General features: G+C 36.1%; 1 protein-coding gene across 1 annotated transcript in view; it reads right to left on the bottom strand.

Annotated features, from left to right (window-relative positions):
- Window positions 1-664: 664 nt before the first annotated feature.
- Window positions 665-14,493, bottom strand: part of LOC110018571 (choline transporter-like protein 2) — a 20,500-nt gene continuing 6,671 nt past the window's right edge. The window contains exons 5-10 of the mRNA XM_020715920.1: window positions 10,197-10,270; window positions 10,005-10,118; window positions 9,152-9,508; window positions 4,938-5,198; window positions 4,632-4,859; window positions 665-1,210 (exon numbers count right to left, since the gene is read on the bottom strand). Coding sequence (XP_020571579.1) covers window positions 1,019-1,210; window positions 4,632-4,859; window positions 4,938-5,198; window positions 9,152-9,508; window positions 10,005-10,118; window positions 10,197-10,270 — 1,226 coding nt within the window. The 3' untranslated portion in view covers window positions 665-1,018. The remainder of the gene's footprint in view (window positions 1,211-4,631; window positions 4,860-4,937; window positions 5,199-9,151; window positions 9,509-10,004; window positions 10,119-10,196; window positions 10,271-14,493) is intronic.

Below are 14,493 nucleotides of genomic sequence, written 5' to 3'. Positions count from 1 at the left end.
ACCTAGATTTATATTTATATATCTAACTAAACATTTTCTTAATTTGTGAAGTTTTTATCATAAAAGATGTAAATAAATGAATCATAAACTATTTTCAGCGTCATTTTATCCCAAACTAATCCTTTTATTCCTCTAATCCAAAATAATCTATAAATCAAATACAACTAGATTATTTCATTTCAAATTTATATAAAAAAAAAAAAAAACTAAATTGAACGCATTTATAACCCAAACAGTTCAAAAATGATTTTGATATTTCTCTTTCATCAACCAAGCTATTTATTTACCAAATTTTCCAATAATTACAAAATTTATACACAGCATAACCTTAAAAACCAAAAAGTGGCACTTTTAAAAAATAGGGTCAATTACAAAACAGTACACTCAAAATTCACTATTTACAAATCACACCATCTTTCATCCATTTTTCAAATCTTCACTCAAATATCAAAATTAATGGTAATATTCCAACCCATATATTTCATTTTTTATCAAATTTTCAATAATTCCATCATGACACGTGTAAATACATGAGTAAGATAGTTCGAAAAAATCACCTGAGCGGTTAATTTGTAATTATCAATATGTTGGGTGACCTATGTAATTATCCCAAAAAAAAAAAAAAACTTACAAAGCATTTAGATTCAACTATCAAACAGCAACCATACTCTGCATCAGCAACATCCATACATTCAAATGCTGAATTACACAAACCGATTATAAATAACAAATTACATTAACTTGGAATTACTAACTTTAATAATCTGCATTACCATTACTAATACGTGCAATTCTTACAGTTGATAAACATTGACAATTTAACCAAAAAAAAAAAGAAGCGCCAAAAAAGACATGCTATGAGATGCCTTGAATCTGAGCAATGCTGCAAAAAAAGCATGAGCACCCTCACAAGCCCAAGGAAAGAAGCCAACAACAACAATGATGAGAAATTTTCGGGAAACTTTGATTCTGCCAAGAAAAAATGCTCAAAATATGTAAGTTGAAGACGAGAAGTAGTTCAAGTTCCCTGGGTTAGTCTCTGCATCTCGGCTTGGCCGTCAAGAGTCTCCATGAGCAAGGGAGGGGCATATTGAGCACTACCTTGGTGCTCGTCGGCATCCTGGCAGAAGGAGAGGATGACGGTGTCGATAGACATCTCGACGACTGAAAAGAAAAGTGTTGCGACGATGTAGCCCAGTCCCCAGCATACCTGAATTGAATGAATGATACATGAGTGTTTTGATTAAATGGTAATTTGATGTGCATGGGGCATTTACATAAATACTATACAATTCTAATGTATTTACATATCAAACAACTAAATTTTATTTTGTTTATATTTATACCATTCAAAACCTTTCATATCACATATAAAATATCACTATATTAACTTTTAAATTGTGAAATAAAACATTTCATGCATAGGTTTTCATGCATAGGTAAGGTGGGTAAGGTGGCATGTATGTAAAAAGTGAAGTTTAGATGTTAGATATGTAAATACATGAGAATTGAGTGGCATGTCAGTAAATGCCTCTTGAATTTAGTGCCTGTGAAGTGCTTTCTACATAAAATATGAACTCATAACTCAGATTATGGATGGAGTTGGCAAAGAGATTCATGGCAATTTTCTTGCATTCCAGTATCTATTTCACTTAATTAATCAAATGCTGAAGTACAATTAAACCCTTTTATTTTTACATAGTTTATCATATAATGCAATCTATTTTTGTGTTTCTGTTTTCTATTATTTAGTTTATATCAAGTGTAGAAAATAAAACCCCGAGAATTTTTATTGTTTTTTCATTGTACAAAAAAAAAGATATATATACATCTCCAAATGCATTACAATAACAAGAACCCTTTATCCTACTAAGTGGGTTTGGCTAAATAAATGTTTTTTCTCATATTTTGCATTAGTTCTAACATACTATCATTTTTTATACACGTGCAAGTCCTTTTAGGTCTAACTCTACATTTCTTAACATAAATCAAATTTAAAATATCTACTCTTCTAACATGGTTATCAGATGGTCGACGTTTAACACGACCAAAATATCTAAGGCGACTCTCTCTAATCTTGTTTGTCATTAGAGCTACTCCAACCCTTTCACATGCATAATTCATTTCATATTTTGTCTCTAAGTGTAAAGCCACTCATCCACCTGGACATTCTCATCTTAGCAAATAGTTTAACTTAATTTTATGCTTCTCTTTTAAAGGTCAACATTCTACATGATAAAGCATTGTAGGTCTCACCACCATCTTATAAACTTTTTCTTTCTAGTATAAGCGGTACTTTTCTATTACACAATAGGTTCAATGCATTCCTCCACTTCAACCATCCAAATTGAATTCTAATAATAATATCCCCATCTATATCACCATCATTTTGAATAATAGACCCGAGATATCTAAAACATGCACTCCCTTTGATGGCCCGATCACTGATTGTTACAACCCCACCACTAGATCTACTACTACTAAAATTACATTCCATGATTACATTCCATGTATTCAACCCATGTATTCAACTTTAGATCTACTCAAATGAAAGTCTTTAGATTCTAAAGTTGACCTCAATAAATCATGCTTTTCTTGAACTCTCTAGTTTTATCCACAAGAAGGATATCATCAGCGAAAACATACAACAAGGTACATCCTCATGTAAATGTCCAATAAGAACATCCATAACTAAAGCAAAAAGGTATGGACTTAAAGTGATTGCTTGATTTGCTGAAAAAATAATGCAGCGTAAAATGAATACAATACAGGAGTAATGTATTGTATTTAAAATACTTTTGAGTTGTTTAGTTTGATGTAAAATAAATGAATGATTTCTTTTTTTTTCTGAAGTAAAATAAAAACAATATATTTCAAAGTAATGTGTATGCTAGTGGCGGTCGTGACTAGCATCGGTGGCAACAACCTGTAGCCAGCATTCTAAAGAGTGGTTGATAGCTGTCTGTTGGATAGTGGCCGGCGGTAATGACCAGCGGGTGGCTGTCTGTGGTAGGTGGTGGTCGTGGCTAGCTGCAATGGCACTCGGTGACTACCGAGAGTAGTGGCCCACTAACGACGATGGTTGGCAGAGACAGACATCAGTTTACATTGTGTTTTAAATTCGGTCGAATTCCAAATTTAGAGAAAATGAGCTAAGAGCTCAATTTCAAATACAATGCTATTTTACACTGAACTTTAAATCCTTACATATTTTTAAATTCCCTGCATTAGGAATGCATTACACTCCTAATGTTGCCGACCAAACAGAGGCTAAAGTCGATCTCTAATGTAATCCAACTGAAATAGAAAAATATTAGGTCAATCCTCCTTATGTTTAGATATAAGTAACAACTCTAGTATACATATCATTAATGACATGAATATAAGCAATATCAATACTTTCTTTTTCTAGAACTCATCAAAATACTTCCGCCTTTTAAGTGTCACCATCTAATTCAATGATGATATTTCATTATATTTTTATATTCCCTCATCTGAAAATCTAAAATTCGATATTGAATATTTAAACTTTCACTTTGAATGACCTTACAATCTTTACAATCTCGGTGAACTATTTTTTCCCAAAAGAAGAATCAATTGTGTTTTATTAGAGCATTTCTTATAACTGATAATATGTCCATCTATTTTCTTAAATAAAATATTAGCAATAAAATCATAAGCTAAAATAAAATTTAATATGACTCAACCTTCCTCATTAGTCACTTAAAATCATAGCCACCATGAATGCTTCTAAAATCTTCTACCACTTCACTAATATGTCTTTTTAAATCTCCACCAATAACAATTCTTTCTTCAAGAGAAATCATTTGTATTAATTATTTTAGGTCATTTCAAAATATTTCTTTTGAAAATATATTCAAAATTACTGGAGGAGCATAAACATTTATAATATTAAGAATCTTAGTATCAACAATAATCTTTAGACTTATAATTTTATTTTCAATTCTATTAATTTTTGCAGCATTATCTTTCAAACTCTTATCTATAATTACGCCTACACCACTTCTAGTACGACTCCTACCTAACTACCAAAGTTTAAAACCTAAGTTATCAATCTCATTAACAATTTATGGAAACTGATTTAGTTACTTGAAAGTATAAAATATTTTTCTTCCTATGAACCATAATATCTACTGCTTCTATTAATTTGTTTATGAGTACTTATATTCTAAGTTAACATCTTAATGTTAATTTTATGGACAAACATTTTTGCCCGCATTCATCAGATGAAGCACAGGAAGGCTGCATTACCCTAATTACCCCTATAGTAGCTCTAGTACAAACCAAAATTAATTTCAAACAATGCATCAAATTAAATACATAAAAACAATTATCACAATAAAATACACAAGTTATCAAAACTACCAACCAGACACATCTGCCAACTTTTCAGCATTCAGGAATCGCGATTCTAGACTTTTTCAGCATGCAGTACTCCCGGGCTATATCAAAATCAAAATTTGAAAGCGCTTCAAAGCAATTTGCAAGAATCTTTATCAGTTTATTTAGGGAACAAAACAATGGCACTTCAAAGAAATTCAGAAAAGAAATTACAGATATTTAATCATATTAAGAGTGAATAAAAGGCAAGCTAAGTACGGAAATCTTACCAGAACAGGGAACAAAGGAGAAGAGATCCTATTATGGGCAGATTTATATTTGTAAGTGTCCAACATAAGGAACGCAAACAGGGCACAGAAGAGGCTAACACATAACTTTCCAAGAAATAGAATAATATCACCAATGACATTCACTTTCCCTATCCGCAAAATATTATTCATTATTAGACCTGTTGCAATTGAAGAGGCTTTACAGAATCCTTTCCCAGTAATAGCAATCTGTATGGAATAATTCACAAGAATAAAAAAAACAAAACAAAAATTTCACATTAACACAGTAAAATCTTCAAAAATTACCATGATGTATGCACTCCTGTTAACAGACCTCAAGATCCAATCTATACATCCAAGAAAACAATTTGATGAAAACAATGTCATTTTCTCTATCCTGCTAACAGGAACAGTATTCACGAGCTTCAATCTGCGGCGAAGGGACTCGAGTATAAATCGTATCGACTCGACAATAGACACCACCAAAGAACCGAGAGCAACTGATCCAAGGTTGTACCGCATGAGACGTTTCATGGAAGCAAAAACTGGAAGAAATGGAACCTCTTGCTGAAGAAGAAAAACACAAATCAAGCAAAATCAAGCAAGCTATGAATAACAGTAACGAAATGTAACATTTAAATGCTCACGTGTCTTATTATAGTTTAGAAATGATCCTCATCATTTTCCTTATTCTAAACATAGGGCAATTAACTCAATTTCATGAATCCTCCATGATGGAAAACGGTGTATATACTCATATGAATCATCGACTAAACAAATGATTTTAGAAGGTTCCATTTAATTTATCTAGAAGTGATCTTATTATGAAGTTCAATTTCTCTTTTTGGGGTATATTGAAGAAAAATATTTATGATAATGATGTGTTCTCTATTAGGTTGATTTAGCACGAATTCAAACGTGTGGTGATGGTTGCTTACCGGTTTAGAATAATCTTTTTCTTTAATTGTTGCCTCCAATTACTAAAAAGGTGACAATGTCCCAAGGATTTATTTGGTATTTGTAGCCTCAATGGTTCCTAATTAAAACAACTAAAAGAAGACAAAGTCTGCTGTTAAAGTCACGCGGCAGACCATGGAATTTAGAGCTTTAAGGTTTGTTTGGGATAGCTTTTTTCATTACTTCGTTTATAAACAAAGTGCTACAATAAAGCTCCGTTGTCAGACGATTGTAGGTCTTCTGCACCCCTAAATGTTCCCCGATCGCATTGCCAAGAAACTTTTGTAATAATTTGGAAATATACTTTGACGACTTGGGTAGCACGAATCACCCATAGTTGAGCAGTTGTCGTCTCCTTAATGCATATCTTGGATGATTGTTCATATCCTATAGTACTTCGACTCGTATCTTCCTCAGCTACTCCCTTTCGCTCTGATGTCTCAAGGCTTCCCAATCTAGGACCAAGGGTACCAATAGGGCCATTAATGTGGGTTCCTCCACATTTTTCGACAGTGCGTCAGCTGTCTTGCTCTCTAATCCTGGTCAGTAAATGTACTCTCGAAATCATATCCCAGTAGCTTGGATAGTCATCTCTGATGCTCCATGGTCACCATTTGTTGCTCCAAAAGATAATTTAAACTCCTCTGATCTGTTCTAACCAAAAAATGACATCCCAACAGGTAAGGCCGCCATTAGGTCGCCACTTTTGAATGACCAAGACATTCATATACTGACTTAAGTCTTGCTAAGAACCTAGCTGAAGTAGGCAATCAACTGCGGATCCTGCAAGAGCATTGCTCCCAATCCGTATCGTGACGCATCCGTCTCCACCACAAATGGTTTATTGAAATCTGTAAGTACTAATACCGGTAAGCGTGTGTACTCATCCTTCTGAATCTGGGGGTACATGTATGGTCTAACGCTGATGAGGGAACACCCTCCTTCAATTTAATAGCGTGTTTGTGCTCTCTCAAAAAAGATAACCCATTTGGCTACTAAAAGACATTCGTAAGCTGCTATAGGAGCTGTTGGACACTTCTGAAAACTCTGTCAACTCTGAATCTCGAATCTCTTCAATACGCTGTGACATCATGGTTTTGCACAAGCTAGCATCTCTCTGCACCACCTTCCTACCCTCCACTTAGAATTCCATCGTCAAGGACTTTAAATCCACCTTCATCTCTTTCAATGTTCACAGTCATTTCATCCCCAAGATCACATATGTGCTGCCCAAATCTAAAGGAAGTTTTCCACCACCTGTAGGTCATCTAGTGGCAGAACCAATCCCTTGCAAATTCTCTGACTTTTCTCCATCTTCCCTATCCCCATCATGATGTGAAAGCTCCTTTTAGTCACTAACTTCAACTCTAGCTTCTCCACAACCTAATTTCAGATAAAGTTGTGTGGCCCCACTATCCAGTAATATCACAATCGATTGTTCTTAGATCCATCCCCTCACCTTCATGGTGTGATTCGAGATAAGTCCCACCACTGAACTGAGAGACACCTCCGCCACATCCAAAAGTAGATGCTCCTCCATTGCATCATCTTCTGATCCCTCACTTTCTGTATCCTCCTCCTGACTAACAGAGTTTGCAGGGCGCGCTCCTTGCAACGGTGTCATGGGTTTATTTCTCATCACAGCGATAACATAATTATTTTGTTCTTTTATCTTACACTTCTACATCTGTGAGGCTCTTGAAACTACCCTCAGGGCGGGCTCCTGTATTCTTCTCCTTCGGCGTCTTGTTCTGAAATGACAACATTTGGGTCCTCGATGTCAAGGCTGTCAAGGTGCTCTTGTAGAATCCTCTAGTATTGTTGCCTCTACTGGTCTTCTTCACTTGTTTCTTGTCCTCCATCATCTGGGCGAGCTCCATTTCCCTCAATCCTCATGGTCTCAAGGGGCAGATGGTCACTCATATGTCGAGCTCCAGGACTTTTAAGAAGTTCCCTTCCAAGCCTGCTTCAGAAATCCTCTCAACCTCCCTGACAAGAGCTCGAACTTCTCTCGGTACTCCATAAGAAATCCTTAAACTCCACCCATGAGTATATCAGATACTGTCTCCATCCACTGGAACCATGCTAAAGCCTTCCCCTCTATGCATAATCATGTTGTCATGAGCTTCTCTTCCTCAGTCAACCTGGTGATCGGAAAATATCACTCCACCCGATACACCCATCCATGTGCATTCTCCCCTTCAAAGATTGACATCTTCAGTTTCCTAACCCTTGCATCTCCGCAACTTCCTCTCCCTCCGGAATTTCCCCCCATGCATCTAGGGTGAAACTCTCTCCTGTGGTCATAACATATCCCACTCCCGATTCCCCCCTTCATCATGCTCTTCCATGCTCCTTCCACCATCCCTTCTCCAATTTTCGGTCTATCCTCCTTCATCGAAGTCTCCACTCTCCCTCCTCTTGGAGTCTTAGGGGGACACTATTGAAGGTAGATGATGTCTTTTTCGTTGTCTTCTCGCTCGATCTCCTTTCTTTTTGACCTGGTCAATGATTCGCTGAACAACCCTTGGTTAAGGTTTGCAACTGGAGCAGTCAGCACGGCTTTGGATTGCATCTCCATGAGCTTTTTTATTATCTATCGCATTTCTCTTATGCCTTCAAATACATTATTCATTCGACTTTCAATAGGAGAAAATCTGTCCTCTATGGTAGAGAACCTTTTCTCCATTCCCCATGAGATTTACTCTATCTCACTTTCTAACACATCAACTTTCTTTGTTGTCATCCCACCAATATTTATGCTCTGATACCAATTTTATACGCCTTGAAAGCAAAATCAACGAACAAACCACGATGAAACGACAATAGATAAGTGAAAGAAACAAAAACAAAGGTTGCTCTTACAAAAATAAAGAAAAACAAGCAAGATACAAGGATGATCTACTTTCAAGAGGTAGATCGGCTCTCCCACACCCTAGACGTCGATAGGAACACCACAAAAAGAAAAGAAAACAGTCATCACACTAAAACATGCATGAAAGAAAGCAAATCTTAGGTTCTTCCCTTAACAGAATCCCCTCCCACCATTTCAAAAACTCTCTCCTAACTTTCACTTCAAACTCTTTTAATTTCTCCTCCTTGCATTGGTGATTATGGACCTAGTGGACCCCACCCTTCCCTTTTCCTTCTTCTGCGGCTCCCCTTGTTCGCCCCACTCCTTGTCGCCAAGACCGGCCCGTATGTGGGTCGACTCCGCTGTTTTCAGCTGGTCCAGGAAGGGCCGACGCATATATAGAGGTAATATATTCCTACTTCCAAATGTATGATTTATATTAATTGCAACAACTTAGTTCATCATTACTGTCAAAAATCACTCGCATTCATATATGGCGCATTTTGGATGTTGAATTTATTTTTAGCAAAGACTTTTGTACAAATTCTAATTCATACCAAGGTTCCTCAACATTTGAAATTAAGGTGAACCTAAGATCCTAAGATGCAGCTCCAATCAAGATAATATCCCAAATAATTTGCGCGATTAGACATGAGCCTGGCACACACATATCTTTAGTGCACATAAAAATATAAAAGATTGCACTCACCGATACTTCACCATGAGCCCAATAATACGAAGCAACAGATCCCGCAATGACTGTCGCCGAGCATGCAATAATAAATTGAGTAGCCCAAAAAAATCCAAATAGGTGAAATAAGATAGCAGCTGCAATATGTGAAGTATAATGGATTCTATAGCCACAACAGCCAGCACAAGAAACTTGATTGGATTTGAGATCAAATGAGCAGCAATTAGCATTGCAATCATTCTTGGTGATATGGCCAGAACTGAAAAGATGCATTGCAGCAGAAAACCAGAACATATAGAAGATTGCAAGAATCGCATATGGGAAAACTGGAAAAACAATGAGGGCCTGAACCTCACCAATAACCTTTGCAGCTACCTGCACAAAAAAAAAAAAGGGAACTTTACATACGTGTCATACAATTCTTATAAATTTGCATATCTAACACAATGTTTGATATTTCACATTTTTAACACCTTGGTACTATAAGCCTATGCATAAAAAGATGCACTTGACTTTTAAAAAGTCAGTAAAGTGGTATTTTTTTTATGTGATGTTAAAAATTGGAGTGTTATGAATGTAAATATTAAGATTTAGTTGTTAGATATGTAACTATATAAAAATTATGTGGTATGTATGAAAATGCCCCAAAAGGAAACCAGTCTGCCAGGTCAAGATTGGCACGTGATTTTTTAGAAGATTGAACAGAGTGGATTGACTAACATGACCGCAACAGAGAGTAACTTCGTTTTGTCAGCATTTCAAAAAAATTCAAATTTTACATTGATATTTGTGTCTTTAATGGAAAAAATGAGGATATGTAACAGAAACATATCAGAAGTATCAGAACCAGTTTTGTGACAAGCATGCTTACCTTCAGAACAGAAGTTGCCATGAGGATGCGACGAACAATGGCTATTGAAGAAAGGATGGAAATAATCATTACAATTGTCATAAGAACAGCCATAGCGCGGAGATGACTTATTTCCTGGTGACATTTAAAATGTAGGAAATAAGCAAAAATGATTTTTTAAACATGTTATTTAGCTTGAAAAAGGAAACGTACCCTTCCACTAAAACTGAAGTAAGGCTCGCTGTCACCAATGACAACTGATACAACATCATTGCCAATCCAACCAGCTAAACCCACAAAATAGTTGAGCATTAAAGTACTTTCATGGTATGAGAAAGAATTTACATATTAATTAAATGATTAATCAAGTAGAAAAAACTAAATCAAATCGAACTCGAATGCTAACAGTTAGTGTAGAATAACAAAGGGGCCGAGGTTCAGGTATATACACCAATAATCAAATTCATTTTCAATTTGAAAGCTTAAAGCTATATTGAGTCAACTACTTGGTGTTTCAACTTGCATATTTGTCACCTATCTTATGTTGGATCCAATCTAACACTCTTGTGTGCCTTCACAATCAACCCCTTATGTGAGAGGATTCTACATCAGTCAACATTCACACTAGACATTTCAACATTAGCAAATATCAAGCATCAAGAGCCACTAAACTATGTGTATCTATAGTGGGAGTTACTTTTAAACTGTTGAAACTTAATATTGATAAATGGGCCAAAAAACAAGTCACAGATCACATCAAACATTCAATCTCCATTGAACCATGGGCTCTACATTTTTAGTATTTTCAGTTTGTTGTAACAAAACAATTGCCTAAATTAAGGCTTAATGATCTATGAAGTTTTGTATATTTGTGAAATTTTATGCAACATGCTATTAATTTGCATTAGCACTAGTTGAGCTTGTCCTGACAATCTTTTGAGCAAATAGGCTGAATGCCTTTTTCCTTTGTTTTCATTCCAATAAATAGTAGTTTGTACAATCTATTTTAGGTACATAATATTCAGTAAAATCTAATTTAAGTAACTTCATTAATACATATTCATAATCTAAATATTCAACTAAAATGAGAGAATCCGTGCAAATATAATATTTCCTTCTCTGCAGTATTTTCCTGATTGATATCCGATTGATATCCCCCTTCAAATTGATGTTGGCTGGTCAAGAAGCATCAATTTGCTGACAAAAAACAGATGACGCTGTCGAGAAAGAGATTTAGTAAATATATCAGTCGTTTGAAGATCAGAAGTGATATGAGGAAGAGATATAACACCCTCTTACCCTCTACACCATCTTCATAGGCTTCTCGAATGGAATGACAATCCACTTCAATGTGTTTCGTGCGTTCATGAAAGACGGGATTAGCAGTAATCTGGATAGCAGTATTATCTGCATGAAGAAGAGAAGTAGACTCAAGCTAAGGAAAACCAAGCTCAGCAAGCACGCCACGAAGCCAAATCATTTCAGAACAAGCAAAGGACATAGCACGATATTCTGATTCAGTAGATGACTTAGACACTCGATCTTGTTTCTTGCTCTTCCAAGAGATTAAAGAGTTGCCGAGAAACATGCACCATCCAGTAATAGATCGGCGTGTATCAAAACAACCAGTCCAATCGGCATCACTATAGGCATTAAGGTGATAGGAGACTTTGCAGAAAAGAACAAACCACGATGAGAAGTACCTTTCAAATAGCAAATAATACGTCAAACGGTAGCTAAATAAAAATGTGTGGGGGCTTGCATAAATTGACTAATTTGTTGCACAGCAAATGAAATATCAAGACGCATAATAATCAGATAATTGAGTCTGTCAACCAGTTGTCTATATAGAGATGGTTCAGATAGAAAGTCACTATCATTCTGTTGATATTTGACATTTACCTCCAAAGGGGTATCAATAGAGCGACCATCTTGAAAACCAGCCAAAACAATGAGTCCCTTTGTATAGTTGTGTTGATGAAGAAAAATACTAGCGGCAGAAGAGTGAACCTCGAGTTCTAAGAAATAAGTTAATGACCCTAAATCTTTCATATGAAAAGAACACTGAAGACGTTTCTGTAGCCGAGACATCAATTGATTATCAGATCCTGTGATGACAATATAATCAACATATACTAGTAACAAAACAATTCCCTTGTTAGTCTTGCAAAGAAATAATGATAAATCATACTAACTTTGAATAAAAGAGAAGCTAAGAAGGATATTGTGAAATTTTTTCAAACCAGGCCCGTGGAGCCTATTTCAAACCGTATAGGGACCGTTTGAGCTTACAAACATCATGTGAGGGTGTAGAAAATAAGCCTGGAGGAGGAGTCATATAGACGTCTTCTTTGAGATCCCCATGTAAGAATGCATTATTAACATCCATTTGCTTTAAGAACCAGCCTTTAGATGCAGCAATAGATAACATCAATCGGACAGTTGTCATTTTAGCCACAGGTGCAAATGTTTCGTCATAATCGATCCCGTATTCCTGTCGATTGCCAAGAGCTACCAATCTTGTCTTATATCTGTCAAGAGAGCCATCAGATCGGAGTTTAAGAGAATAAACTCATTTACAACCAATGGGTTTAACACCTGTAGGACATGAAACAATATCCCAGGTGTGATTGTCTTGAAGTGTCTGAAGTTCCTCTTTCATGGCTTTGACCCAGCAAGTCTGTTTAGCAGCTTGAAAATAAGAGGTAGCGGCAGTAGTATTAGTTAAAATTGCAGAATATCCATATCTATCTGGAGGACGGATACGGCGGGGTGGTCGTCGAATACTTAGTGGAGCAATTTCTGGATCAGGGTCGGGGAGGATTGAAGGTGAAGGGGGCAGACGTCGTGTGTAGACAATGTCTGGCTTGAACCGTTTATCAGCAGAAGAATTATCAAATTTTGGAAGTATAACTGTATCTGATGTGGACATATGATGTTGAAAGTAATATTCATGTTCAAAGAAAATCACATTTCGAGAAATATGTCATCGACTATTAATCGAATCACAACACACAAAACTTTTATGATTAGGACTATACCCCATAAAGGCACATCTGTCTGACTGTGCTGCCAATTTATGACGCTCATGAGCAGGTGGATGAAACAAAGCAAACACATCTGAAAGTATGTAGCGTATGATAATAAGGGTGTTTATCAAAAATTCGATAATAGGGAAACTCATACTTCAATTGTTGAGATAGTAAGCGATTAATGAGATAAACTGCAATAGATAGAGCTTCAGTCCAAAATTTAGCTGGAACAGAAGATTCTATCAGTAATGTGCGCACGGTATCCAATAGATGTCGATTTTTTCGTTTAGTAACTTCATTTTGCTGCGGTGTATAGGGACATGAACGTTGTGAAACAATCCCTTTGTTCTGAAGAAATGTTTGAAACTCATGACACATGTATTCACCGCCATTGTCAGAACGTAGGTTTTAATGCGAGCGGAGAACTGAGCTTCAACATATGCTAAAAATGTTTGGAATACAGTAAATACTTCTGTTTTGACACGTAAAAAATAAATCCAAGTAAATCGACTGTAATCATCAATAAATGTCACAAAATATCTATATTGAGCATGTGAATTAACAGGTGTAATTCCCCAAACATCACTATGAATAATGTCAAAATATTCGTTGGCACGACTGGTTTTTCCAAGTTTACAAACAGAACAATCAACTACTAAATTCTTATCTGCAGAACAAAAAACACCACTTTTATGTAAATGCTTCAACACCATATCATTTGGATGGCCTAGTCTTTTATGTCAGATGTCTGTCTTATTCTCAACAACTGAAGATGCTAATGAAATATTCTGAGCAGTAAATTGTAATGGAAACAGTCTGCCCACTTTAGGCCCCTTCGCTATCACCTTCCCCGACACTTGATCATGCACAATACAACCATCACGAGAAAATGTACTTCACAGTTATTATCCACAATTTGACCAACAGAGAGTAAGTTAGTAGATAATTTAGGAGAAACTAAAACATGTTTGAAGAATAAATTAATATCACCAACTGTCGTAATTGAAATATTATTTCCATTGGCAACCTGAATATGTTGAGTACCAGTGTACGATCGTTGGTTATGCAATAACTCAGCAGTGCTAGTCATATGATTTGTGGCGCCTAAATCAACAAACCAAGGAGAAGTAATCGTAGAAATAGTTTTACCTTTCCCTTGAAGACCGAGAGCAGAAAATGCAGAGAGAATCATCTGTTGAACCATATAGGGTGTGACAGTGGATTGATTATTGCCAGCAACAGTAGAAGTCGAGGCAGGATTGTCGGGTACCCGGGCATGAAGTGCTTGTGGTTTGCGATTTTGGGGTCGTGATGGGCACTCTGTAAGAGTATGTCTCTTTTGTTTGCAATAATTACATACTTTATTTTCACAATTCCGTGCAATATGACCAAATTTCTTGTAGTTGTAGCACTGCACTGGCCCCTTCCCTTTGGTCTTAGCAGCATAGGCCACATTAATTATTTCTGATGATCCACCT

The sequence above is a fragment of the Phalaenopsis equestris genome, unplaced genomic scaffold (assembly GCF_001263595.1).
Source record: "Phalaenopsis equestris unplaced genomic scaffold, ASM126359v1 Scaffold000025, whole genome shotgun sequence".
Taxonomy (NCBI): domain Eukaryota; kingdom Viridiplantae; phylum Streptophyta; class Magnoliopsida; order Asparagales; family Orchidaceae; genus Phalaenopsis; species Phalaenopsis equestris.
This window is presented reverse-complemented; position numbering and strand designations above follow the sequence as displayed.